Source organism: Pseudorca crassidens, chromosome 10, assembly GCF_039906515.1.
Source record: "Pseudorca crassidens isolate mPseCra1 chromosome 10, mPseCra1.hap1, whole genome shotgun sequence".
Lineage (NCBI taxonomy): Eukaryota > Metazoa > Chordata > Mammalia > Artiodactyla > Delphinidae > Pseudorca > Pseudorca crassidens.
This window is the reverse complement of record NC_090305.1, coordinates 55,171,488-55,194,335: the sequence shown is the minus strand read 5'-3', so window position 1 is coordinate 55,194,335 and position 22,848 is coordinate 55,171,488. Positions and strand designations below refer to the sequence as shown.

Here is a 22,848-nt window from a genome sequence, read left to right as displayed (position 1 = left end):
CAGTTGCAAAACAATGTGAATATACTTAATACCACTGAACTAAACATTTTAAAATGATTAAGATCGTAAATTTATGTTATGTGTATTTTACCACAATTAAAAATAATTTAAAAAATAATGGTCATGGGCTTCCCTGGTGGTGCAGTGGTTAAGAATCCGCCTGCCAATGCAGGGGTCACGGGTTCAAGCCCTGGTCTGGGAAGATCCCACATGCCGAGGAGCAACTAAGCCCGTGCGCCACAACTACTGAGCCTGCGCTCTAGAGCCCACGAGCCACAACTACTGAGCCCACATGCCACAACTACTGAAGCCCACACGCCTAGAGCCCGTGCTCTGCAACAAGAGAAGCCACTGCAGTGAGAAGCCCGTGCACCACAACGAAGAGTAGACCCCGCTTGCCGCAACTAGAGAAAGCCTGTGTGCAGCAACGAAAACCCAACGCAGCCAAAAATAAATAAATAAATAAAATTTCTTTTTTAAAAAGTGCCTCAAAGATTTTTTTTTTTTTTTTTTTTTTGCGGTACGCAGGCCTCTCACTGTTGTGGCCTCTCACGTTGTGGAGCACAGGCTCTGGACGCGCAGGCTCAGCGGCCATGGCTCACAGGCCTAGCCGCTCCGCGGCATGTGGGATCTTTCTGGACCGGGGCACAAACCCGTGTCCCCTGCATCGGCAGGCGGACTCTCAACCACTGCGCCACCAGGGAAGCCCTCAAAGATTTTTTTTTAAATAAATAAATAATGGTCATTAAAATGAGGTCAAAATACAAAAGTAATTAAGAACTCTGTTCACCACCTGATTACTGTGAACAACTCTATGTAAAGATATTTGGGTAAATAATATATCAAATGATACCCATGGTGTATAATATATATATATATATATACATATATATATATACTGAGTATATAAAAGAGCAGAGTAGGCAAATTGAAGCAACTCTTTATTTTGTTTTTAATTTTTTGGCTGTGTCGGGTCTAGTTGCGGCACGCGGTATCTTCATTGTGGCGCACGGACTCCTCTCTAGTTGTGGCATGCGGTTTTCTCTCTCTAGCAGTGGCGTGCAGGCTCAGTAGTTGTGGCGGGCAGGCTTAGTTGCTCTGCAGCATGTGGGATCTTAGAACTCCGACCAGGGATTGAACCCACGTTCCCTGCATTGGAAGGCGTATTCTTAACCACTGGACCACCGGGGAAGTCCCAAAGCAATTCTTTTAAAAGTTGCTGTGTTGTGTTGAGATGTGTTGCCCACAAAGATTGCAAAATTTCAATCATGGCTTCCTCTCCTGCACTCTGCTCATTTTGTTCATTCACTGATTTCAGTGATTCTGACTTCACCACTGATGGGTTTTTCTAAATTTGGCATATGGAATGAGACCCACTTTGACTAAGTCCTGCCTCCTTTAAGGCACCTTCTGCCTCCTGTCACCACCCTTGCCTTCTGCTGTTGTATCAACTAGTTGGCATCTGTCCTAGATTTCCTCACCTTCCCAAGAGAGGATAGTAGCAGAGAATGGATTATGCAGTGAAGCTGCTCAAGTGCAAAATCACTATTTCCACCACTTGGGCAAGTTAATCTCTCAAAGCTTCAATTCCTCATCTACAGAGCAGCAAAAACAATAGCACTTATCACATAAGAATATTAAGGAACTAAATGAAATAATGCCTGTTTCTTGGTCATAGCCTGACACTCCACATGTGAGGGCCTTTAGAGCTGCAGTCTTAGACGGGGTGCAGCCATCCAGCTGACTCCCAGCGCTGCTGCTGTCTTCCTTTGTGCTCATTTATTTCACCAGCCTTGGACCTGAGCTGCTCCACCCAGCCATCATAGACCCAGCATTTCATTTGCTAATTGCAGGGCTTTAAAAAATTTTTTTCTGATTGTGATAAAAAACCATGTAACATTAAACTTAACCGCTGTAGCCATTTTTAAGTGTACAGTTCAATAGTGTTAAGCACATTCACACTGTGGTACAACAGACCTCTAGAACTTTCTCATCTTGCAAAACTGAAATTCTACTCCCATTAAACACTAATTACCCTTTCTCTAGCGCTTGGCACCCATCCGTCTACTTTTTGTTTTTATGATTCTAACTACTTTAGATACTTCATAGGAGTGGAATCATACAATATTTATCATTTTGTGACTGGCTTATTTCACTTAGCATAATGTCCTCAAGGTTCATCCATGTTGTGGCATGTGCCAGGATTGCCTCCTTTTTTAAGTCTGAATAATATTCCAGTGTGTGTATATACTACATTTCTTTATCCATTCATCTATTTTGGAAATCTGTGTTGCTTCCAACTCTTGGCTGCTGTAATGCTGCCCAGGCCTTTTTTTTTTTTTTAAACCATTTATGTGTTTTTAGCACTGTCCACAATACTTGAACATAGCAAGTCTTAATACTTGTTTTATAAATGAATACATGAATAAATTAATTCAGTGAGTCTTTAGAATATCCCAGTCTCCTAAAAACAATAAAATTGTTCTATGTGTCTTTACATTCTGACTTTTGTTGCTGCTTTATATTTTAGCATGAAAATATGTAATAAATACTGTATACTAATTGTTCTTTCCTGTGTGTCAGGTTTTGTGCCGAGTACTTTAGATGCATTAACTTTTCATTCTAATCCTACAAGGCAAGTATTATTATCATCATCATCTCCAGTTTACAGAAGAGAGACTAAGACTTAGAGAAGTTAATTGATTTGCCCAAGTCCTGTAGCTTATAAGCTGTGTTTTAAATCCAGACTGAGGCCAGAGATAGAAAACTTAATCTCTGTGCTATAAAGGCTCTAGTTATAGTACATGAACATTTTTTAGGTCCCCTCCCAACTTTGTGAATAGTGGTGCCTTTAAGATCTAAAAAAAAAAAAAAAAAAAAGCCACCACCTATGGCATTTCAAAACTGCTCTAGCTGCTGTATGAATAAATAAATAAATAAATAAATAAAATTCAAAAATTAAAAAGAAACTGCTCTTTAGGTATTTTGAAAATCTGGTGCATAAAAATAGTGAGTTTCTAAAAATGCACACATCTCACCTAGGGAAGTACAGAAGTACTCAGAATAGGTAAAAATAATATCCATAGTAGTTAAAGAAGAGGATGCAATTTCCATATCCTCTATTGTCCTGGAAGCACCGATAAAATGAGGCCTTATAATTCAACCCAAACATTTGTCTTGGAGATGCCTGATAACCCAAAGTGTGGCTAGGCAGGGCAGCTAAGCTCCAGCCCTGACATCTCGCTGAGACTAATACTTATTTCATCATCCTTTCTAACTGTCGTTCCTTCCTTTGCTTGCCTGTCTTCAAGCCTGGTCGGCAAGAGACGTCGCAGGAAGACACCATACAATAGCCCTAAGGAGGGGCAGTCAGCCCAGACTGGAATACAGGTATAGTAAGGGAATGTCTCCAAGAAGAGGGGAAAAGGGAAAAGAAAGAGGGGGATTCGTGATGAGCTAATATATTGAGAAGGGTTTTTCTCAGACTTTGGGAGTGAATGTAGGTAATTGGACAAGCAAATGAAAAGCAAAGTATGTATCATAATATATTATATCCTTATTTGTGAATATTTACACATAATGATGGTATTAATGAAAGTTGACTTCACCAAAAAGCTGCTTTAGCTCTGATTGGGTAGGAGGTATATAGATTACCGAATCCTTACCTTCCCTTGAAGAAAGTGAATAGATAGTGTCTAAAACCACATACAATATCAGGAGATATAGCTAAAGGTTGAGAGTGGCTGCTTTGGAAACTAGCAACGTCATGAGAAGGGAGGTTGGGGCAGGGGACTGTGCTTTGTTATTGATGGATGTTTTAAGCTATGTACTTTTACCACTTTGATTTTCTTAAAAAGTAAATGAATTACACCAGCACTTCCAGATGTGTATTGTTCATGGTGCAAAACAACAACCAAAAAAAAAACTAACATGTACATGATATATGATTTTAAAGTTTGGGGGAAAAAAGGGTACATTCAAGATTGCAAATCTAGGATATAGAGACAGGAGGAACTGAGGAAGAGAGGGAAAAGACCATTTGAGATGTGGGGTATGACTTCATTTGTATGACTTCATATATATTTGTTTTATTAAAGTCTTATCCCTACAGAAATGTAACTGAGACTTCTGGTCTTTTCCTCTGCTTCCTTGGCCCAATCTGCCTTTTTTCCTGCCTCCGTATTCAAACCAGTATTTATACATTACAAACACCAGTCTTTGGTGTATGATGTTTGGTCAAAAAAAAAAAAAAGTGATATCTCAGTTCAGAAAATCCCTTACCACATCAATGATGATTGGGGAAGATTGATGCTCGCTTTAGGTCCCCAGACCTTGGGTTTTTTTTATTTATTTATTTTTGGCTGCTTTGGGTCTTTGTTGCTGCATGCGGGACTTTCTCTAGTTGCGGCGAGCAGGGGCTACTCTTTGTTGCGGTGAGTGGGCTTCTCATTGCAATCGCTTCTCTTGTTGCTGAGCACGGGCTCTAGGCACATGGGCTTCAGTAGTTGTGGCATGCAGGCTCAGCAGTTGCGGCTCGTGGGCTTTAGAGCACAGGCTCAGTGGTTGTGGTGCACGGGCTTAGTTGCTCGTCGGCATGTAGGCTCTTCCCAGACCAGGGCTCGAACCCATGTCCCCTGCATTGGCAGGTGGATTCTTAACCACTATGCCACCAGGGAAGTCCCCAGACCTTGGTTTTTAACACCTTTCCTGCAAAAGAAGTATTACCTTTGAAATTTCTGATTTTAATATCATGTAAGATTTTGCTATTCCATGGACCAGCAGTATCAGCATCACTCAGAAATTCATCAGTGCAGAATCCCAGGCCTCACCTCAGAATCTGCATTTTTTAACAAGCTCCCAGGTAATTCATATGCATGTTATGGTTTGTAGTTCATATGCATGCTAATGTATGAGAAGCAGTGATCTAGAGGTATTTATGATAAACAGCACTAATGTTATTTATATTGCATGGTTCTTTGATTTTAGAATCCTTTTATTTTAGCAATTGTCAAGCAGTTTATGGACTCCACTTTGAATCTTTCCAGTTAGCGGCTTTTTTTTTTTTTTTTTACATTACACATTCTCATAGGAAATCTATGCACAAATTTATTAGCTACACCCTGGGAATCCTAGTACTGCACCCTATGATCACACAGCCTCTAACAATGAAATGTACGTTGTATCATGGTGAAGTATCAAGTAGGCTGATTCAAGTTACCAATCAAATTTATTGTTTGAGCAATAAATACTACAAAACATATGTAATTCCATTCCATTTTTTAAAAAGTCATTTATTCGGGCTTCCCTGGTGGCGCAGTGGTTGAGAGTCCACCTGCCGATGCAGGGGACACGGGTTTGTGCCCCAGTCTGGGAAGATCCCACATGCCGTGAAGCGGCTAGGCCCGTGAGCCATGGCCGCTGAGCCTGTGCGTCCAGAGCCTGTGCTCTGCAACGGGAAGAGGCCACAACAGTGAGAGGCCCACGTACTGCAAAAAAAAAAAAAAAAAAGTCATTTATTCAACAAGTACTTGGGCACCTATTCAAATGTCAGGCATTGTTCTAGACATTAGGAATATCATACTGCAAAACTGGCAAAAATTTCTTCCCTCATGAAACTTATGTTCTAGTTGAAAAGATAAGTAAAAAAAATATAGCATACTTGAGATAGTGATGAAGACTAAGGAAAAAAATCAGGGAGGGGAGATGAAAAAATGTGAGGATGTGATAGAGTCTTAACAAAGACCGGCAGTGAAGACCTAACAGAGCAGAATACTGAGCAAAGAGATGAAGGAAGTGAAGTATGGAAGTGTCAGCGTAAAAATCGATGAAGAGCCACTCTAAGAAGGAAGTGGAAAGTTTAATTCGAGCCAACCTGAGGATTATAACCCAGGAGACAGACTTTCAGAAAGCTCTGAGGACTGTTCCACCCCTAGAGGTCAAAGCACATTTATATAAGAATTTGAGACAAAGGGTTGTACAGATAACATACTGACAGTTTACATAGTCCAACAAGACTAATAATCCACTAATAACAGTGGGTTATTGTTAGCCTTTACAGGATTGAGAAAGGAATGTTGTCTCCTAAGGAGTTACCCTGCTGGCACCAGAAGGAAATAGCTTTTTTTTGGTGGCATTTCTGTGTGTTTCAAGGGGATCTAGTTAATGTGTAATGCAGATGCACAATGCACACTGAAGGGGAGAGGGTAGTGGCTCAAATGGGCAGAGAGGGAATTTTATGTTCAAAATTTCTTGTCCCATCTTAAAACAATTTATTTTATCAGTAGCAGAATAATGGCTCCCAAGACGTCCATATCCTAGTTCTGGGAAACTGTGAATGTGTTACTTTACATGACAAAATGGACTTTGCAGATGTGATTAACTTAAAGATTTTGAAGTGGAGAGAGGAGCCTGGATTATCCAGGTGTGCCCAATGTAATCATTATAAGTGAAAGAAGGAAGGAGAGTCAGAGTAAATGAAGACGTGATGGCGGGCAGCCTCCAGAAGCTGGAAAAGGCAAGGCATCAGACTCTCCCCTAGAACATCCAGAAGAAACACAGCCCTGCCAACACCTTAACTTTAGTCCAGTGATACTGATTGCAGATTTCTGACCTCCAGAGCTGTGAGATAATAAATTTGTGTTGTTTTAATCCACCCAGTAATTTGTTACAGTGCAATAGGAAACTAATAGAGGCAGCTAGACCTGTGGTTGTAGAGACAAGTTATCTGCTTGAGCAGACATCTCCAAAATTACAATGGCTTTATAAAACAAACGTTTATTTCACTTATGTACTGCACGTTGTCTAGGGGCTCTGCGGCACAGAAGCATTCAGGGATCTAGCTCCTGTGGCCCAGAGAGTGCCTCCACCATGCCCTAGGCCTCACAGTCCTCTGCTGACTTGATGATACAGGAAGAAAGAGCATAGATGATCACAAAGGCAAATTTAAATGACTGAGCATGGAGGAGGCAAAAGATACCTCCACCTGTGTGCCATTGGCCAGAACTTGGGTAATTACAAGGCCACCTCTAACATTCCAAGAGAGACTGGGAACTGTACTTTATGTGCCTAAACAAAAGGAAATTGGTTTAGTAACAAATCTGTTACAATCCACCTTTCACGTGACCAAGTGTCTGTGTATACCTTTATCCTGTACATAGAACATAGTCAACTCTTTCTGCAAGGGATGTAACCCCAAGTCCCAGTCAATTCACCCCACTCAAAGTCCAGATCTCCAGTGATGTGAAATTCTTTCCATCAGGTCTGGATGTTAAAGGAAACCAGAATATGCTACCCTAAACAGGAGAATGCAAAGAATCTCATAAGAGTTTTGAAATGGCCAAGGCTGGAAGTAACTCAGGTCACTCCTGCCCATATTCCACTGGTCAGAACTCAGTCACATGACCACACAAAACTAAGGCAGTAGCTATGCTCAAGAAGGGGAGACAAGCACTCCAAGTAAGGGGATGAGTAAGAACAAAGGGTGGTTCTAGTCTTTCGTTACCTATCATTCGGATAAAAGTTCTGTTTACTTTACCAAATGAATTTATTTTACTTGCAGTTCCGTAGCCATATTTACTTTTTCTGTTTAATTAATTAATTTATTTTTTATTTTTGGCTGCATTGGGTCTTTGTTCCTGCGCACGGGCTTTCTCTAGTTGCAGCAAGTAGCTTCTCTTGTTGCAGAGCACAAGCTCTAGGCGCGCAGGCTTCAGTAGTTGTGGCACGCGGGCTTCAGTAGTTGTGGCACAAGGGCCCAGTAGTTGTGGCTTGCGGGCTCTAGAGCACAGGCTCAGTAGTTGTGGCGAATGGGCTCGGTTGCTCCGCGGCATGTGGGATCTTCCTGGACCAGGGCTCAAATCCGTGTCCCCTGCATTGGTAGGCAGATTCTTTTTTTTTTTTTTTTTTTTTTTGCAGTACGCGGGCCTCTCATTGTTGTGGCCTCTCCCGTTGCGGAGCACAGGCTCCAGACGTGCAGGCTCAGCGGCCATGGCTCATGGCCCCAGCCGCTCCACAGCATGTGGGATCTTCCTGGACCGGGGCACGAACCCATGTCCCCTGCAACGTCAGGCGGACTCTCAACCACTGCGCCACAAGGGGAGCCCTGGTAGGCGGATTCTTAACCACTGCACCACCAGGAAAGACCCTACTTTTTCTTTTTAATTTATTAATTAATTTGGCTGCGGAGGGTCTTAGTTGCGGCACACGGGATCTTCGATGCAGCACATGGGCTCCAGAGCGCACGGGCTCAGTAATTACAGCACATGCGCTTAGCTGCCCCTCAGCATGTGGGCTGTTAGTTCCCCGACCAGGGATTGAACCTGCATCCCCTGCATTGGAAGGTGGATTCTTAACCACTGGACCACTAGGGAAGTCCCCGTATTTACTTTTGTGGTTAGCACTTTATGTAAGGCAACTTATTTTGAGTATTTCATTTGTCCATGCTTTTCTGGAAAGAAAGCATACAGCACATATTAAAGAAAGTATTCATAGATACAGAAAAACATATACTAGTGAAATAGAATAATACAGTTTTTTAGCATTTAGATTCTTCTTCTCCTCTTTCTTCCCCAATATCTCTACTCCAGTTTTCATTGCAGTTTTTGTTTTAAATAGGAGAGAAGTTAGGATGAAAGTAGATGGAAGGACTTGCTGTTCCAAGGCAGGGAGCGTGGTCACCACACAGTCCCCAGCTGTCAGCCCCTTTCTGGTCAGCACATGCCTTCGGCCATGCGGAGGTCCTGTGCATCCTGCTGTAGGAACAGGGAAATGCCTGGGTTTAGTGTATGGATGGTTCATCTTAGTGTGTGGTGCATATGGCACTCACTCAGGAGCGGCCTTGAAAGGTAGTAGTGAAAGGAAATCCTCCATATGAGGGAGAGCTTCAGACTCATCCACTTTGTGGGGAAAGAAGTGGCCTGAGATTAGAATGAATATATATATATATATATATATACACACATATATATACACACACACACACATATATATGTATATACATATATATACACATATACACATGCACATTGTGTGTGTATGTGTATATGTTATATATAATTTTATATGCACACACACACTCATGGGTAGTGCTGCATTACCTATCTCTCTCATCAGGGTACTAGAAGCAAAAATATTACAATATAGCTGTGTTAATAATTATTGTCAATTAGCCTTTTTCTGATATCCACATCCTATGAAATTGTAAAAAGCAAAAGCAAAACCAAAACAAACAAACTTAACTGACCCATCAAATTAATCTCAATTAATTATCCTAGCACAAAAAATCCATAAAGGTAATTTTCACGTGGCCAAGACAGCCCAATAGAGTGTTTTGGCTAAAAGGAAGAACAGAGAAGGAAAAATACCCCACATTCAAGACAGGCAGCACTACATTATTCAATATTTCTGGAAAATGGCCCTAGGTCATGATGACTCAAATTTAACTTGCCAGTTTATTAAAAGGCTACAATGTGATTAAAAATAGTGCAACAGCTTGCCTTCCCTCTATAAAATTCTTCTTTATTCCAAGAGAATCCCCCTTTAAGAATGTCCGCGAAGCCAGGGTTTTTTTCTGATTCCCTTGATATCAAATGCAAGATAAGATTATGACAAGTGCTCATAATCTAACCTGAGATTTTTCTTTCATATCTGTGCCTATCAGTGCCCAGCTACACAGTTCTGGGACACTTAAATACTGAGGTTCTGTTCTGCAATCCTTCTAACATAAAAGTATCTTTCCAAAAATATACCCCCAGTCCAAGGAGATGTATGGCAAATATCTCCACAGTGTGACTCTTTGTGAAACCCTGAGTTGAAAATAATTCTATCTTTGCTTGAAGATCTAATTGCCCATGAGCTGAGTTCATCCTGGATTACCTGAGAAGCTGCAGCTTATACACTGCTTTCCAGAGCCGCAATCTCTTGTAGATTACAAGAGTTGAGTGCTACTTAACCTAATAATACTGCACATTTAACCTGCTTTTTATGGATATTTATCAACCATGCTTTGCCAAACATTTGTCTACAAGGCATCTGCTTGCTGTTTTAACCAGGATGACTTCATCACTGTTGTAAATAAATGTAGACCTGTTGAATGATGGAGTGATCATAGTTCCTGCAAACTAAACAGGGACACTGGACCCGAGAGTTGATGTACCTCTAAGAAAAGTGGACATATAATGTTGTCCCTGCCAGATGAAAGCAAACTGCTTTTGGTATTCTGGTGAGTGGGAAACAGAAAGAGGAATTTGCAGGTCAGTAACTGCCTGTACAACTATGGTGGTATTGCTTTGCTTCAGCAAAGAGTCATCTGAAACAGGAGCTAAATTTAACCCAGGGACAATGATTTCAGACTTCTGGGCCCAGAATTTAAGAGAATACATTTGTGTTTTTTTGTTTTGTTTTTTTGTGTTTTTTTTGCACTACGCGGGCCTCTCACTGTTGTGGCCTCTCCCGTTGCGGAGCACAGGCTCCGGACGCGCAGGCTCAGTGGCCATGGCTCATGGGCCCAGCCGCTCCGCGGCATGTGGGATCCTCCCGGACCGGGGCACAAACCCGTGTCCTCTGCATTGGCAGGTGGACTCTCAACCACTGCGCCACCAGGGAAGCCCCCATTTGTGTTATTTTAAGCCACCTGGTTTGTGGTAATTTGTCACAGCAGCTATGGGAATCTAATAGTAGCTATGTTGAGAGAAAAGGAATGTTGTTGTTCCCGAATATAATGAACAATTTTCCAAGGTCATCTTTCCTGCTTCAAAATGGGAGTCTTGAACTTCTTAAGAACCACTTTCATCAGCTCATCACCATAGTATCATGAGAGCCTCAAGTTTAAGGTTTTTGTAATCTGGAGCATGAATGTAAATAGATAAAGAAAGAGGATCTATACCTTCAGCTCTTACTTATTCACTCAGTGAGAACCTGGGGCTGCATCTAGTGACGCCCGTACCTGAAACATGCTGTCTGTGTTTAGTATATTACAAAGGCTGAGGCAAAGGAATACTGCTGTGACTTTATAGGTTTATGTATCCTTTTATGAGTAAGTGCTTTTCAATTCCCATTAGACTATTCACAATACTCGCAAATGAATCTTTTTTTTTCACTAATAAAAAAGAGAGAGAAGAATTTACAGATATAAAGAACACCTAAAGTCAAAAATTTTAAAACTCAGAAATACAAATAGATGTAAAACAAGAAGGTACGAAAAGCGTTGACAGAACATACAACAGAAATTTAATAAAAATTTCAAAGCAACTCAGAAAAGAAGACTAAATTAAAATTTCCAAGGAAGGAGATTTGACTGAAAAACATAATGAGAGATATTGAGGAGATAAATAAAGACAACCAAGAGAATGAACTGAAATAAGGACAGAGGTAAAAATGATCAGAGAAAAGGCCATAGTGATAGAAGATAGGCAAAGGTGATCTAACATCCATACAATTGGAGCTTCTAAAGAAGAAAACAAAACAAGCAAATAGAATAGAAAACCAAAACCCAAAAATATCTTCCAGAAAGAAAAAAAGATCTGTATCAACGTATTGAAAAGGCCCACCCTGTTCCTGGAAAAATTATTCTGAAATGATCAATTCTTAAACATGTCCTAGTAAAACTATTAGACTTTAAAAGTAGTGGGGGAGGACCTCCCTGGTGGTGCAGTGGTCATGTTGATACTGTAGACCCTTCATATATGTGATGAAGTGGCACTTTACCCCTGTGGTTTTCCTCTTCAAAACCTGTAACATTAGTCCAATCATGTGAAGAAAATCAGACAAATCCGATAAAGGGGCAGTCTAAAAAATACTTGACCAGTATTCCTCAAAACTGTGAAGGTCATCAAAAACAAGGATAGTCGAAGAACCTGTCACAACCCAGAAGAACCAAAAGAGATGTGAAAACTAAATGTAATGCAGCATCATGGATGGGATCCTGGCACAGAAAAAGACATTAGGTAAAAATTAAGGAAATCTGATCACACTATGAACTTTAATGAAAATAATAATAATAGTAATAAATCAATACCAGATCATTAATTGCAAATGGAACATACTAATAAAAAATGTTAATAAAAAGGAAACTGGGTGTAGGTTATATGAGAACTCTCTGTATTATCATCTCAATATTTCTATTAATCTAAAAAACAGTTATAAAAAATAAGTTTATTAAAGAAAAAAAGGACTTCCCTGGTGGCACAGTGGTTAAGAATCCGCCTGCCAATGCAGGGGACATGGGTTCAAGCCCTGGTCCAGGAAGATCCCACATGCTGCGGAGCAACTAAGCCCGTGTACCACAACTACTAAGCCTGCACTCTAGAGCCCACGAGCCACAACTACTGAGCCCTCGTGCCACAACTACTGAAGCCCGTGCACCTAGAGCCCATGCTCCGCAACAAGAGAAGCCACTGCAATGAGAAGCCCATGCACTGCAACAAAGGGTAGCCCCTGCTGCCCGCAACAAGAGAAGCCACTTCAATGAGAAGCCCATGCACTGCAACAAAGGGTAGCCCCTGCTGCCCACAACTAGAGAAGCCCATGCACTGCAACAAAGGGTAGCCCCTGCTGCCCACAAGCCTGCGCGCAGCAACGAAGACCCAATGCAGCCAAAAATAAAATAAATAAATTTATTTTTTTAAAAAAAACATAGAGGCATAGACGTAGAGAACAAACATATGGACACCAACAGGGGAAAGGGGGGGTGGGAGGAATTGGGAGATTGGGATTGACATATATACACTACTATGTATAAGACAGATAACTAATGAGGACCTACTGTATAGCACAAGGAACTCTACTCAGTGCTCTGTGGTGACCTAAATGGGAAGGAAATCCAAAAGGAGGGGATATATGTATATGTATAGCTGATTCACTTTGCTGTACAGCAGAAACTAACACAACGTTGTGAAGCAACTATACGTCAATAAAAATTTAAAAACAACAAAACTCAGGTGGGCAGTGGCGAAAACTGCTTTGAAGGAGACTAAAGAGACTGAAAAAACAAATGTAATTGTGAGCCTTAATTGAATTCTGGATTAAAGAAAAAACTATAATAAACAATTTGGGAACAAATGGAAAGATTTGGAAATGAATGTTAATAGATATTATTTAATGATATATAATAATAGAAATTAAATAACTCAATTGAAGTTTAAAAGTTTTGGGATGTGATAATGATATTACAATTCTGTTGGAGAATTTCTTTGTCTTAGAATACATTTTGAAGTATTTATGTATGAAATACTGCAACTTAATTGTTATTGTCAAGAAATATGCAACTTAATTTCACATGGTTAAGCAAATAATAAATAAGTAGGTAAAGAGAGAAAAAAACAAATAAAATATTAACAAGAGTCAAATATATGACTAAAGAATATACAGGTGATCATTTTTCTGTTCTTTCAGTTTTTCTGTAAGTTTTTTAAATTTTAAAATACATAGTCGGAGAAAAAGTAAGAAAGGCTTGAGTTTTTGGAGAAGCATAATATTACATTAAATTTGCCTAGGAGAGAAAAAAATTACCTGTTTTGTTTTCCTCAAGATGAAGGGCATTTGGAAGCATATGAATTACCAGTTCCACAATTCTCCAGAGTAAAACTTTTTCAGTCAGTCATAACTGAGTAAAATATTCAAGCAACTGCCAAGTGGCTGGGGTGCCTCAGTGAAACGATGATAAGCTGAAGACTGTTCACATTCACATATGGTCAAATAGCCTTTCATCCTTTGTTGGTTTTTACAACATAGTCAAAGACACCATGAGCGATGTCTATGCTTGAGTTGCCTTCTTATCCAGGCTATAGTAGTCAGGTCATTCTTGTTGATGGGATAGGTCCAAGACTAAAAGCTCTTCAGAGATTACTGGGAACCGGGCAGAGTTTCAAGCTCAATCAATGTATTAGTTTATTTAATCCTCATAACAACTCCATGAAGGAGATATACTATTATATCCATCTTACAGATGAGGAAGCTGAGGTAAAGAGAGGTTATGTAACTAGCCCTAGATCACACAGTAATAGTTGGCAGAGCTGGAATTCAAATCCAAAGCTAGCTACGGAGTCCAACCAGTGTCTCACATTCAAAAGAGTATCTGGCCCTTACTTGTGGTTAGGTATTCCACATGATGTTCATATTCTTTGTGACATAGTCCCCAGTTCTCAAAATATGGTTGAAGGGCATTCTTCCTATGCGCATACAGAACCAGGAAGGTACATTCTCATTTTAAAGGCAAAGGGACTTTGATCAAATCCCACCTAATGATATTGTTATCCATCAACCTCAGAATGAGCATATTTGTTAACTGTTCCAGGAACAAATTTTGCTAGTTTTATATCCAGCTGACTTGCAGTATTTCAAACATTTTCCTACCTAACTGGTTGTGGCATGTTTTTTACAAAAATGGCCACAATTTCCCAATCCCGCCCCTATTTCTCTTAACAGAGAATCTGAAAAAACATGCATTTTATTATGGTGAAGCATTTTAAGAACCAGCAGACAAAAATCATCTTTGCTCCCTGTCAGCATTTATAACCTCATAATTGTTGTGATTTTGCGTCTCCTCATGTTAAGAGGCAGAGTCTGTTTCCCCATCCCTTGGACGTGGGCTGGTCTTATGACTTGCTTTGGACAAGAGATTTCAGCACAAGTGATGGTGTTCCCGTTCTGGGCCGATGAAGGCCTTACACTGTCCTGTTGTCTCTTGTAACCCATTCAACTGCCATGAGCATAAGGCAGGGCTAGTCTGCAGAAGGACGGGAGGCCATGCCATGCAGGCAAACCCCAGATGTTGGCGAGAGCCGGCCAAGATCAGCAAGGCCATCCCACAGCTCATTGCTGCAACATGAGGAAGCCTCACTGAGCTCACAATAGCTGCCCAACTGAGCCCAGCTAAATTTCTGACCCACAGAAGCATGAGCTAAGTAAATGCTGGTTGTTTTAAGTCACTAAATTCTGAAATGGCTGGTTGCACAGCAAAACCTAACTGACACTCCAGCTCACTGGGTACTTAGCACTGGCTTTTCCAAAACCTCAATATGTCCCAAAGGTACACCCAGCACCCCACTGTCTTAATCTCTTCAGGCTGCTATAACAAAATACCACAGACAGGGTGGCTTATAAACAACAGTATTTATTTCTCACAATTCTGGAGGCTGGAAGTCTGAGATCAGCGGGCCAGCATAGACAGGAGAGGGCTCTCTTCTGGGCTGCAGACTTCTCATTGTGTCCTCACATGGCACAAGGGGCTAGAGAACTCTGTGGAGTCTCTTTTTATAGCACTTATCCCATTCACCAGGGCTCTGCCCTCATGATCACCTCCCATCACCTTGAATTTTGAGGGAACACAACAGACACTAGCACCATGAACCTCGTAACAAAGAATCTGAAAGGATGCATATTTTGAAATGGTTAAGCAAAGCCCAAGGACCATCACACAGAAAGTGTCTTTGCTAACTTGCCAGCATTTGAAAATCATACTATTTATCATTGATTTTTCTCAAGGACTTCTTGCTGTGCAGAAGTCCAAGGAGGTAGCACTTTTTAATCTGGCGCTCAAATGTGAACATCTCTCAGACCCGATTTTCTCCATCAGGAGCTCGTCCTTCCTGTTTACCAGCTGTCTTCCTGGTCATTAGCTGTTACTAAGTACTGATTGGATGAAGGCTCTGTAAGAAGAACAGTCGTTCATTGGCTGATCTCCAGGGTCACATCTGAGAGGAAACGGTAGGTATGGGATCACTGACCATGGCAATAGCAGCTTTTCTGTTGAGAGCTGTAAGAGCTGCTCTCGCAGTTTTGCAAAACAGCAAGAACAGAGTGTTCTTCAGATGCGGCTCATCTTTACCATTACTGGCAACATAACATTCTAGTGGTGAGGTTTCAGGTCGTCCTGCAAGAGGTAGCCCCTCAATTTAGTTGCTCTTTTCAATGAAATTTTCTGTGTGGGTATATCTCAAAGATGTGCTCCAATTTGTGTATTTTTTGGAGTTGCAGTGTACAAACGCCGTTTTCACTGTACTTTGTTTAATCTATTTATAGGAACTTTATATATTAGGGAAATAAAACTTTGGTCCATGATCTAAGTTCTAAACAGTTTTTTTCTGTTCTCTTTTCATTTTGCTTATGGTGGTGTTTACTAAGAAGAAAAGTACAATTTTTATGTTTTCAAATGTTATCAGCCTCTTAAGATTTCTAGATTTTGTGTCATAATTAAAAAAGCCTTTTCATCTCTGAAGGAAATTATGTTCCTCCTCTAAAATTATGTTCTCATATTTTCTTTAGTGTTTTACGATTTTGCTTCTATCCTTTCAAACCTTCTTGGAAAAACAAAAAACTTCAAGTCACTTGGAGTTTATTCTGATATGTCTTTCAGATAGTTAATGTTGATTCCCAAATCACTTATTGAATATCCCATTTTCCTCCACGATTTGAGATGCCACTTTTTACTGCATAAATTTCCATATTCATATTGATTTTTCATTCTCTTCCCTTGCTCATCTGTCTATTCATTTACCAATGCACACTTTTTACATATTTAGGTTTTACAATGTCCTAATATCTTTTGACTTTTTCAAATTTTTTGGATTGTTTTTGCTCATTTATTTTTCCATATTAATCTTAGAATCAGCTTGTCCAGTTAAAAAATTCTGTTACTATTTTTTACTGGAATCATATTAAATGTATTGGTTAGCTTAAGGAGAACTACCATTATAAAACTGAATGTAGTAATTTTTTTTTGGCTGCATTGGGTCTTTGTTGCTGTGCACAGGCTTTCTCTAGTTGTGGCAGTGATCAGGGGCTACTCTTCATTGTGGTGTGCAGGCTTCTCACTGCGGTGGCTTCTCTTGTTGCGGAGCACGGGCTCTAGGTGCGAGGGCTTAAGTAGCTGCGGCGTGTGGGCTCAGTAGTTGCTGCACACAGGCTCTAGGGCATGAAGTCTTCAGTAGTTGTGGCCCATGGGCTTAGCAGTCATGGCTCGTAGGCTCTATAGCGCAGGCTCAGTAGTTGCGGTGCACAGGTTTAGTTGCTCCACGGCATGTGGGATCTTCCCGGACCAGAGATCGAACCCATGTCCCCTGCACTGGCAGGTGGATTCTTAACCACTGCACCACTAGGGAAGTCCCTGGATGTAGTATTTTTTGTTTTCAATGTACAGTTGTGTTTATTTTGAGAATTAAAAAATTTTGCTCACATAGTTCTTTACAATTATTAGGTTAGTTCCTAGGTATTTTACCTTTTAAAATTACATTGTAGGGACTTCCCTGGCAGTCCAGTGGTAAGACTCTGCACTTCCAATGCAGGTGCATGGCTTCGATTCCTGGTTGGGGAACTAAGATCCCACATGCCATGCAGCATGGCCAAAAAAAAAAGAAAAAAAAGAAAAGATTAAAATTATACTGTAAATTGATCCTTTCCTTCTATTATATTTTCAAACTTGTTTGTTTATATAAAGCTATTGATTTATGAATATTCATGGCATATGCCACTGTGTTATTAAATTTTTACTTGTTTCCCATGAGATTCCCACGTATATGAGCATATAGTCTACAAACAGTGATAATCTTAACCTCCTTCTTTCCATTTCTATACCTCAAATTTTTTTTTCTGATCTAATTCTGCTGTTTTAGTGCCTTCAAAAACCTATTAAGTGGAAATTCCCTAGTGGTCCAGTGGGTAGGACTCCATGCTTCCACTGCAGAGGGCACAGGTTCAATCCCTGGTCAGGGAACTAAGATCCCACAAGCCATGTGGTGCAGCCAAAAAAAAAAAAACAACCAAAAAACCTATTAAGTGATAATGATGAATGTGGCTGTTCTGGTTAAAAATATGTTCACAAGTTCCTTGACATTCATCCCTTCAAAAGATGGACTCATCTTTTTGAATGAAGGCTGGCTTGAATGACTTACTTCTATGGAACAGAAATAAAGTGAAAGGGATGGTGTGTGACTTTGGAGACCAGGTCATAAAAGGGACTGCAGCTTCCTTCCTCTTTCATGGTTTACTTACTCTGTGCCAGTGCCATGGTTTGTTTTGTTTTTTTTGGCTGTGTTGGGTCTTTAGTTGCGGTGAGCGGGGGCTACTCTTCATTGCGGTGCGCGGGCTTCTCATTGCGGTAGCTTCTCTTATTGCAGAGCACGGGCTCTAGGGGAGCAGGCTCAGTAGCTGTGGCTCGCAGGCTCTAGAGCACAGGCTCAGTAGTTGTGGCGCACGGGCTTAGTTGCTCTGTGGCACGTGGGATCTTCCTGGACCGAGGCTCGAACCCGTGTCCTCTGTATTGGCAGGCAGATTCTTAACCTCTGTGCCACCAGGGAAGTCCCCAGTGCCAAGTTCTGAGGACACTCAAGCAGGCTTGTGGTCCCAAATGTTGAGGCACTGAGGCTTCTGGCCAACAGTCATGCAAGTGAGCTTGGAAGTGGATCCTCCTGCCCGGATTAAGCCTTCACAACTGAAGCCCCAGCTGATATCATGACTGTGACTTTATGAGAAACTCTGAACCAGAAGAATACAGTTAAGCTGCACCCCCCCTCTTGTGTGTTGGTGAAGTTTTTGCTTATTGGACTAGATTATAAATTGATTCACATGACACACAAAGTTTAAAAATGATTTGTATCAGCTTGGACTGAAAGGGACAGTGACAGTACAACGTGAAGAGAGGTCTTTAGACCCCTTCACAACTATAGACAGGAAGCAGCTGAGAAAATGATTTAACTGTAAACATGGGTACCTTTTATGGAGATGGAAGGATAACTCAGAGGGTGGAGCCAAGAGCCCAGTGGATGGAGAAAAGAGCCACTGAGTACTCTCAGGAAGTTGACAGAGTCCTAATCAAGGAACCGGCAACATTTACCCAGTTAGATTTCAGAACTTCTGTGGACTAGTGACTACTATGTGCCTTTCATTGCTCTCCTCTTTGAAGGGAAATGCCTATAGAGACACAGTTTCCCATGCCTCTCTCATTGCATGTGATGTATGTGGTAGTGGTTAGTGCAGATCTCCTGTCTTTTTAATTCACAGACCTTCATATGGAGAGGAACGACTTGAGTTACACCCAAGGAACTGCATCCAAGAGCTCATTTGCTCCAGGACCTCACAAGATTCCGGACCTTAATGCTGTATTGGAATGAGAACTTTACAGGGGTCTGGGGAGGGGATGAGTGTATGCTGCATGTAAAAAGAATGTAAAACAGTTGTGGCCAGAGGGTGGATTCTGGAAGTTTTAAAACATGGGCCCCAAATTATTTAACTCTCCTCCCATCAATCTGATTCTGTGGCTGCTTGACTAATAGAATACAGTGCAGAATAAAGATTCTGTATCAGTTTCTGGTCCCAGGCCTTACGTGTTTAAAAAAAAAAAAAAAAAGATAGTTGTTAAAGATGGTAAGCAGATTTTATTCAGGACAGTGACTGGTACAGGGATGGCTGCAATGGGATTTTGCAGTGGGGGAGACTGGGCTCAACCTCAAATACAGCATGGTAATTGGGAATTTAGAGCCAAAGAGCAGTGTGGGGGTTAGCAGATGGAAATTCACTAAGAGGAAACATCAAAGGTAAGGGGGTTTCTGGTTAAACCTATCTAACAGGATTCTTGTTGAAGGTAGTCCAGGGTGATCAGATATTACCTAGGTCAGCGGTCCACAACTGACCAGGGCACCAGGGACCGGTTTCTTGGAAGACAATTTTTCCACGGCCCGGGGGTGGTTCAGGCAGTAATGCAAGCGATGGGTGGGTGTGTGTGTGGGGGGGAAGTTCAGGCGGTAATACAAGCGATGAGGAGCGGCAGATGAAGCTTTGCTTGCTTGCCTGCTGCTAACCTCCTGCTGTGCGGCCTGGTTCCTAAGAGGTACCGCTCTGCGGCCCACAGGTTGGGGACCTCTGACCTAGGTGATGATGGAGGCTAAGAAACCTAATCAGTTACGGAACTAGAGGGTTCCTAGAATGACCTAGTGGGGTTCTTGCTAAACCTGAATTTTACAGATGGGACAGGAGGTCAGCAGATTGACTAAAGTTTGATCAAGCAAAGAATCTTTGTCCTAAAACACCAGCAACTGCTACTTCCTGTCTTTTGGGACACTAGCTTTTGGAACCCGTATGCCACGCTGTGAGGAAATCAAGACCACATGGAAAGGCCACGTGTAGGCATTCCAGCAGGCCCAACTGAGGTCCCGGTCCACAGCCAGTATCAAGCATCAGACATGAGTATGGGAGCCCTTAACATGATTTTAGCTGCACTCATAGGAGAGGCCCTGGATGGGAATCCCCTAAGCCCAGTGAACCCCAGAAGCAAGAACAATAACAACAGCGTAATTGCCATCTGTTCCTGCGACCCAACCCCTCCTTTAGTTCAAGCTCGCCAAACCACTCACGGGAATTAGCAGTTGAGGGAACTTTCCGGAGCCCTTCCTCGGGAGTGATGATTGGCTTGCACTCACGTCAATCAAGACTTTCTGCCCAATGGACCTTTCAGCCTCCAGACAGGGTGTGAGCCTATTGGCTAGCACAACCGCGCTCTCCATCTGTAGTGTGGGCAAAACCCAGAAAGTACCCACAAAGACCACACAGGATAAAAACACCTCCAGAAGTGGCGTTTAGGGCGGCTTCCTACAGTGCGGTCCAATGAACTCTTTCTTTTGGCAGCAACTTCGGTCCTCGAGCCCGCCCAAAAGGAAGAAGATCTTGACTGGTTGTTTAGCACAGGGGCACAGAGACTCACGGGAGCCTCGACGAAGCGCTTGCCGTTATTGTTCAGATCGCCTGTCAATCAGCGCGACTTTCTGGATGGGCGGAAACTGGGGCCCTTTGGCACCGCCTCTTCCTAGGCTGGTGTGTAAGGAGGTCGCCAGGCCGCAGCGGCTGGGAACCTGCCGCGTGGGCGGGGCCGCGCTGCACGGCCCTACAGTTGCTTCAACGTGAAGCGTCGGGAGTGCAGCGAACCTCGGGGCCGTGAGAGGGGGGCTTGGCCCGGTGCGAGCGCGGGGGCGGGGCCGCGGCCGGGGCGGGGCTGGAGGAGGCGGAAGCGGCGAGCGAGCTGGAGCCGGAGCCGTAGCGAAGCCAGCGTCCGGGCCGGCGGGACGGCGTCGGCTGGGTTGGCCGGGGCGGCGGGGCGCTAGAGCCGGGGCGGGCGGGCAGCGGGCCGGGGGTCGAGGCCGGGGGTCGGGTGACGGGCGGGCTGAGCTCCCGCCCCCCGCGCGGTCCCGGGGAGGATGCGGCCGGGGGCCTCGGGGCGGGGCGGGCGGTGGCGGCGGCAGCGCTAGCGGCGCAGGGGGTGGGCGGCGGCGGCATGAGGCGCGGGGCCGGCGTCCGCGGGAGGGAGGCATTGCCCGCGGCCCGGCCGCTCCCGCTGCAGCTGCTCGCCGGGTTCGCCGTGCCCTGCCCGCGGGGCCCTGGCTGTTCTCATCCCGGCCGCCGCCCGGGCTGCCGCTGGTGACCACTCGCCGCGCCGCCGGAGGCTTCACCCGCGCCCTCCCCCAGGACGCGCCCGTGGAGCTCCGGCCTCTTCGCCCCGCTCGCGGAGGCCGCGCTGCGCGCCGGGCGGCGGCGAAGCCGGAAGATGGCCTGGGTGCTCAAGATGGACGAGGTGATCGAGTCCGGGCTGGTGCACGACTTCGACGCCAGTCTCTCGGGCATCGGGCAGGAGCTGGGCGCCGGCGCCTACAGCATGAGGTACCAGTGCCCGGGCGCGGGCGGGCGGGCGGGCGGACGGGCTGGCGGAAGCCTCTGTCTCCTTGGGAAAGGCCTGCACGACCCTGGGCCTCTGACCGCGCCATGGAGCCCTGCGGGCCTCTGCCCACGGCGGGGGCCGGCGACGGAGGGCAGCCCCGCAAGCTTTGGCCCGGGGACCGCCCCTGAGGGCTGCATTTTTGCTGTAAAATACGCCCCGCTGTTAGGATGGCTTGAGTTGGGGGAAGGGACTTCCTTGCCTTGCAAGTGATTTACAAGTCACTTAGAGCTGGAATACAGCGTACGAAATGCTAGGACTCGTGTTGGGAGAACACTCTCCAGGATTTTGGCATTAGTTCCTATTCTGTTCTACATTGTAGTCTTTATTGGTTGCAAATTTTAATCACTTGATATTCCAATAGTAATTATCATAAGTGAAAGTAGCCACAGGGGGGAAAAGCACATTAACTTGGGTTTTTTAATTGTCTCAAAGTGAAGTTTTTCACTGGGGGGACTACCCTCTGAGGCTGTTTCCTTTTGAAGAAGGCTTTAAGATGCACTGATTGCACCACAAACAAGAGTTTGTTTAGTCTCAGCTGTCTGAGACTAAAGCAGCCATTCATTTTGTTTAATTTTGATAGGTTGAAACAGATCTGAACTTAGTCTCTCGCCTTTATCCTGAAGAACACTGGGTTTTTCCTATCAGTTTGGCAGCTCTGTATTTTTATTTTTTTAGCAGTTTTATGGAAATATAGTTTACTTAGTATACGTTCACCCGATTAAAGTGTAAAATTAAGTGGTTTGGCAATTTTTCGTAAATGCGAATTAAATGAGATTTTGCGAAGAGACTCTTTAAAGTAATGACTGATGTCTTTGACGAGCTGTCCAGTTTCCTAGTAGCTTTCATACCTCTCACTGCAGCTCTGGGGGAGGACAGGGAGCATTAAAGTCTTGAAGAAGAACGACTTCTGGGTCAGAGCAGGCCTTGGATGGTAGGGGCTGCTCCCTGAAATAATTTGGCTTTTAAATCTTAAACAGAAACTCTGAGCTGAAAAGTGGAGATGTTTCTTAGGGTGTGGAAGCACATGGATGAAAGCTTCAGGTCGCCGGTCTCTGACCCTGATTGGGTCTGTGCTGGTCTGCCTGAACTTGGCACTTCCTCTCTCTGCAGCTGTGCAACTTGAGGGCTCTGGATGAGGTGGCTTATTTTCT

General features: G+C 43.3%; 1 protein-coding gene and 2 long non-coding RNA genes across 9 annotated transcripts in view; 2 read left to right on the top strand and 1 right to left on the bottom strand.

Moving 5' to 3' along the window:
- Positions 1 to 2,879: 2,879 nt before the first annotated feature.
- Positions 2,880 to 19,292, top strand: LOC137232217 (uncharacterized). The gene is made up of 3 exons (XR_010946912.1): positions 2,880 to 3,390; positions 15,572 to 15,702; positions 18,994 to 19,292. It is a non-coding gene; the product is annotated as an uncharacterized lncRNA (long non-coding RNA).
- On the bottom strand, positions 5,283 to 21,085 carry LOC137232216 (uncharacterized). The gene is made up of 3 exons (XR_010946911.1): positions 20,343 to 21,085; positions 17,213 to 17,308; positions 5,283 to 5,486 (listed from the first exon to the last, which is right to left on the bottom strand). It is a non-coding gene; the product is annotated as an uncharacterized lncRNA (long non-coding RNA).
- The window catches only part of UBP1 (upstream binding protein 1), a 70,778-nt gene continuing 68,973 nt past the window's right edge, over positions 21,044 to 22,848 (top strand). For 3 of the 7 annotated variants that reach the window (XR_010946908.1, XR_010946907.1, XM_067753624.1), the window contains exon 1: positions 21,044 to 21,639. Coding sequence is in view for 5 of the 7 variants with exons in the window: in XM_067753624.1 (XP_067609725.1) it covers positions 21,527 to 21,639 (113 nt within the window). In the remaining 2 variants the exon portion in view is untranslated. The remainder of the gene's footprint in view (positions 21,640 to 22,848) is intronic. The other 4 variants (XM_067753619.1, XM_067753621.1, XM_067753620.1 and 1 more) reach the window with 4 other exon arrangements.